At 44.6% G+C, this 6,028-nt stretch overlaps 1 protein-coding gene across 1 annotated transcript; it reads right to left on the minus strand.

Annotated features, from left to right (window-relative positions):
• Window positions 1-2,029: 2,029 nt before the first annotated feature.
• LOC147886144 (uncharacterized) lies at window positions 2,030-5,619 on the minus strand. The gene is made up of 2 exons (XM_087395626.1): window positions 5,449-5,619; window positions 2,030-4,292 (listed from the first exon to the last, which is right to left on the minus strand). Exon 2 carries the CDS (start codon window positions 4,288-4,290, stop codon window positions 2,176-2,178), a length of 2,115 nt encoding a protein of 704 aa, XP_087251752.1. The 5' UTR covers window positions 4,291-4,292; window positions 5,449-5,619; the 3' UTR covers window positions 2,030-2,175.
• Window positions 5,620-6,028: the final 409 nt, after the last annotated feature.

Here is a 6,028-nt window from a genome sequence, read left to right on the forward strand (position 1 = left end):
CTTTACATCAAGAAGACCACTGAAGACATTCTTCTAGTAGTGCTTTATGTGGATGGCTTAATCATTACTAGTTCCAACGAACATCTCATTTCAGAAGCCAAGCATCAAGTCACCCTAGAGTTTGACATGAAGTATATGGGAGAACTCCATGATAGTACAGATTCCTCATTGGGAGCTTGATCTACCGGCCTAAACCAGGCCCCAAATGCTTTACTCAATTGGTGTGCTCCATCAATTCATCCAGAATCCCAAGGAGACTCACCTCTTGTGGCAAAGAGACCACTTAGATACCTCCACAATTTATGGCATTATGGACTACGTTATGCCGTCATCTAACTTACATTTCCATGGATACACAGATGTCAATAGGACAAGAACTGTAAATGACAGAAGACCCACAAGTGGATATAGCTTTAGTCTTGGCTCCACAACTTTGTCATGGCAAAGCAAGAACCAACCAACAGCGGCCTTGTCTTCCATTGAAGTAGAGCAGAAAGGATTCACCAGTACTGCTTCTAAAGCAGTTTAGACAACTTCCTTCAGAGATTGAGATACTTTTTGTAGACCCTATCGCGCTCTATTCCAATAATATGAGCTGCATCCAATTAGCAAAGAATCCTATGTATGCCAAAACAAAACACATTGAATTGTGTTTGCCAGAGTAACCTTGTGGCATTTTTGCTCTAGTCAAGTATACAAACCTAGAGAAAGCTTCTTTTTCTTTTTTGCGACTTCAGTTGTACATAATGATATAGCACCAAACAAATGAAAGGTCAATTAAAAGTCATTCTTTACAGTAAACCATCCTCTAAAAACACAACATAGTGCAGTTTCAATCTCAGAATCCAGGAACATTCTCAAACTCATCCTCTAGAAACACACACACATACAAATCCACACACTCACACATACTTGAGCATCCATTTATACAAAGTCTTCGTACTGAGATTCTATCGGCACTCCGGCTGTGAAGGGCAGACTCAGCCATGACGAAGGCTAGCACTAAAGGAGAAGGCTAATAAAAAAGTAGCCCAAAATCTCTTCATTCAAGCTACAACTGCTTGTGAAGTCTAAACGATTTCATTGTAGTCTCTCCCAAACGAGCATCTCAATCTAGCTGATAGGGCAACTTACCATTTAAGATAGAAAGAATTATCGCAATACCCGCAGGCCGCAACATGGACGAAAACTTCACATGGTGAAATTTGCATGTCCACTAATATGACAGAAGCATATACAGTGAACCACAGCACAGAAACCAGACTTGTCATAAATAAGATGACTCACTGGCAGCCATGCTTGCCACAGTAAATTTGAGGCATTTTTGCCTCTTGTCAGCTAGAGAAACCTAGAGAAATCATCAAACAAACATAAGCTCACACACATTTTTCTCATGTGAGTCATGTCACATGTTCGAGTATTCATTCACACAAAAATATTTGTATTGAGCTTCTGTCAAAGGGATCCAGAGATGAAGACAAATACAGTCGAAATGAAGGCCAATTGACCTAAACAGCCCCAACCTCGCGTTTGTCACAATGGACCATCTATGCTAGCCATGCAGATTCTATGTCAAGGGAGTGGATCACAAAAAGGATACCAGTAAATATCAGCAGCTTTAAAAGATATTGAGCCGACTTTGAAAAGCCACACACGAGGTTACGAACCATCCACTCCATCCTGCATTCCACAACTTAGCTACAAAAACATTCCCACTGATTTCATCAATGACCAAAGGGCAGGTCAAGATTATCATATAATTACAGGCTCTCACACATGCATATTTTCTCACACGTGTTCTTGTCACACATCCGCCAAAGTGAACGCCGACTAACAAAACAGCCCCCGAGCTTGTCACAGCAGATTCATCACAATAAAGCGTTCTATGCTAACCATGATACTCTGTACTGACGGATCGAATCACAGATGTATACCAGCGCTACAACTAAAATTGAAATCAGCGACTCTACTAGAGAAAACCATTAAAAAGGGGGAACATATTGGACAGAATTCAAAAGCACTGAGCTGAGCACAACTTAATAAAGCAACTGCTTATTCCTAAGTAGCCCACCAATACATGTTGGATGCAACAGTGAATGTGTACATGGCAGGATGTTCTCATCAACAGAAGTAAGAAAGGCTGCCACAGCCTGAAGTTTCTGACAATAAGGCTCTCTACAATGATGGCGAAAAGACTGCCTGAGGGAGAGTAATAAGATCTTTTCCTGCAAAAGGTGACGTCCACTCATGCCCTCCAAAAGCCGTTGCATTTCCTGGTTCACCACAGGCTTTATCTTGCATGCCAAGTCCAGAAGGGGCTGCCTTCCAGACTCCGAGTCCAACATTCGAGTCTGTCACATGGTTTGCAGTTCCTGATCTTGCTTGAAATGCCCTCCCCTCTTCCATGTTCCATCCAGAATTGCCTTTCTCTTGCAGCTTCAAGGAAGCCAAATTGGTTGAAAGCCCCCGAAAACATCCAATTTCTGTTGTGGTGGATGGTGATGCGCTCATACTCCAATCAATGTTTTTATAATCACAATTTGCCATTGGGCCCATACTCCAATCTATGGACGAATGAGAAAGCCCAGTACCCCAACCTGTATACAAACCATAAGATGTTACTGGAGAACTCCAAGATTGCCTAGCAGAATGCACCAAATTTGATGGAGGGACAACTGCATCCAGATTTGACAACCCATTCCCAACGGAAATCCAGGGAGATGATAGAGAATCTGACTGAGAGGAACCAACTGGATAGTAGTATCCTTGCAAATCCACACCACCCCCACTGTTCAGAGTCTCTGTTGATTTCTTGCCTGCAGTTAGAACCTTTAGCCCTGCATTTTCAGAAGTTGAATTAACACTAGGCAGAGAACCCATATCCATAAAGCCACGACTCCAACTACCTGTAGAAAACATGGGTGAGGAAGAGATAGGGCTAGTGTTTATGCCCCCGGTTGGTGTTGAGCTTGTAGACAAGAGTTGTGGTAGCTGTGTTGTGACGAACGGCTCTTTTGAAGGTGCCTTCACAAAAGATTCTCTAGCAGGGTTACGAACTATCTTGGAGTCAGTCCCACCACTGCCAAATAGGAGGCCAGTCTCTGCTTTGGAGTCAGCTGCATGAATAAAAGGCGACACATAGGGCGGAGAGGCTGTCTGGGAGCCTGATGGAGGTCTTGCACCTTGAGCATACGTCCTTTGTTCAGCAGGTGACAAAGGCCTCTGCGGCTTAGTAGTCAAGGGATTTGGAAAATTCTTCCCATGAGTGGAACCTCTAGCAGATCCTTCTGGAGGAGTATGAGAATGTCCGGAACTGCCTTGCAACCGCCCTTTCGGGTGGGTTATATCTCTCTCTTCCCTCCTGGTTTGGTAAGCAGGCTGGAGTGTACCATTGCCTCTAGTTTGCAAAGCTCCTGAACTGTGAGGCATGGCTGGGACCGACAATGGGGGATCCGGTTTTGAATTTGTCTGCACATGAAGATTGTGCCCTTCAGAACGACCAGGGGATGAGTTCCGACTGCGTGCTTGCAAACAATCAATTGCCTTGTCTAAATCTCCTTCACACGAAACAATAGCTCTTTCAATTTCAGATCTTGCAAATTTGTACTTCTTCTCTATTTCAGCAATCCGTCCAAGCTCTTCAGAGATATCTATTTTCGGATTGCCACCAGTACTCCAATCCTCATGCACCTGAACTTCGCCTCCCTCAAGAAGCCATGCTACAGACTGTTCAACATGACCATCATTTAAAATAAGGGCCATGGTAGCCCGCTCTTGAGAGAAACCCATAGCTACCAGCTGCTGCGAAAGGGCTTCAAGTTTCCGTGACATCAAATAACCAGTGCACTTATCCCTCAGTTCTTGAGCTCTTCTTTCCTTTTGTCGCTGGTGTTTCCTTTCATTTTTACCTCTTATTTTGTCACGCTTATCTAAACCTCCAACCAATCCAGGTGATGTTCCCAACTTCCCAGCTCCATGCTTCTCTTTCCCATTGACATGCAATTGGTCCTCAGATTCTCCAGAACAACTGCCATTATTTGACATGCTGTCAAATTCTGCACCCACTCCATTTGAACTAGCATTGTCGTCAACGTCATCTATGGATCTGAATCTCCCATTATGAGTTCCTGTTCCAGGATCAGAGGAAATAGGCTCTAGGGTGTGGAATGTGCCAGAGACAGGGTTATAAGCATTGGCAGCTGTACCACCGCTAGCAGAGGCTTGCCTAGATGCAGCCTTCCGATCTCTGGCTGCATGTTTCTCATTTGACTTCTGCTTTGCTGGTGACATCACTGCAGCACAAAATTCCAAATTTTCAAATGTGTCAGCTATCATATTTTGATAGAAATTTCTGAACGTACCTCACACTTGTGGCATGAAGGACCAATCAAAACGTCTTGCAAATACTGTGTAAAGGTTGTAATGGTTGACTCGAAATCAAACTTGAAACCCAACCAAGGCTAACACATTCCTCAAAAAAGACAGAAAAGCTCTCTGAAACAAGGTTAAACTAACAAAAATTGCTAAACATGATCTGTCAGTGGCAAAGGCTGGAATGGTACAGTTTCCCAAACCCGCAGGGTTGACACATTACATGATGGGAGAACACATACAGAGCATTCACCACCTAATCCTTTGAGATGCATTAAATTCATCGAGTTTAACTCTAACAGTCCATTTGGCTATGGACATGGATGAAGGTTCGGTAATCTACTTTCCCAAACCTGCAGGACGACGGAGTGAAGGTACTGATACCAAACATAACCAGCATTCACGCATCTAATCCTGATACCAAACATAACCGGCATTCACGCATCTAATCATCTAAATAGCATTAAACTCATCAAGTTTAGCTCTCATAACTTCACTTTCAAATTACAGGAGTCCATTCGGCTGTGGATAAAGATGAAGGTTCTTGACAGTTCGAAAGCTACATACTGTGTGCATACGGCTGACAACAGCTTTCAACATTCCGACGTAATCAAGGTTCTTCACCGTTGGGAAGGGTTAAACCTTTCTGTGCATTCTGAAGCAATCGACTGTACACAGACGGCAGGGCATGAGACTTTCTTTTGAAAGGCTCTGAGATACATAAGTCATCAATCGCACAGGCATGGTATCGCCCTGTAGGGCTGCATTGACGAAGAACAAAGGACGCTCTTATAAGACTTCGATCGCCCTGCAAGGCGTTGTGATGAAAACAAAACGGCTACGAGCAGGGTTAAACTAGATCAACGAGGGATGACGCGTTGAATGGGTTGGAAGGGTTCTGAATTGAAGGTGCCAAAGATCTGGTGCAAATCCGCAAGGAGAAGGAAGAAGCGAGGGCAGGAACGCTGCGTAAGGCAGCGGCAGGGGGGAGATCCGGGGAGGGCGGAAATTTTCGCACAAGAAAGAAGGAAAGCGAGAAACCTAGAAGGGCAAAGGGAGAAAGGGAAGAGGAGGAACCTGGAGATGGTGGTGCCGACGATGGAGAAGCGACGGGTGGAGGATGCAGGAGGAAGAAGAGGAAGGCGTGCGTGTATGTGTGTGTGTGTGTGTGTTTTTGTGTTGTGTGTGTGTGTGTGCGAGCGTGCGACAGCCTGGTGTTTTGTGTGGGTAGAGTTGTGATTGATTTTCCCTCAAATGAATGAATACAACAAAAGCCAGAGCATTCCGCCCTTTTTCATTCGCCTTTCACGTCCGCTAAGCCTCGTACCCCTCCTCCACCCCTTCCACTTTCTTCACTCCATCCAAAGTATTCCCCCCCGCCCCCCTTTTTTCTTCTCGACTAGGGGTCGTCTCATCACATAGAATTTTTGCCTCCATCTCATCAAATATATTCAAGGGAAGGGCATAATCTTGTCATCTTCATCTTCAAGTCCGCTCATCACAAAAATCTTGGCCTCCACCTTGCAATTATGCCCCCCTCACATCATCAAGTCTCCCAATGCACTATCAAGTTCCCCCTTGCAAGCTCGACCAGTGGCCCACCCCCTCAAGCACTCTCTCTCACCACCATGTCTCCCTAGCCTTGCTTCAAAACGTT

This window comes from Dipteris shenzhenensis, chromosome 24, assembly GCF_047967505.1.
Source record: "Dipteris shenzhenensis isolate YYH24624 ecotype China chromosome 24, Dip_SZ_1.0, whole genome shotgun sequence".
NCBI lineage: Eukaryota > Viridiplantae > Streptophyta > Polypodiopsida > Gleicheniales > Dipteridaceae > Dipteris > Dipteris shenzhenensis.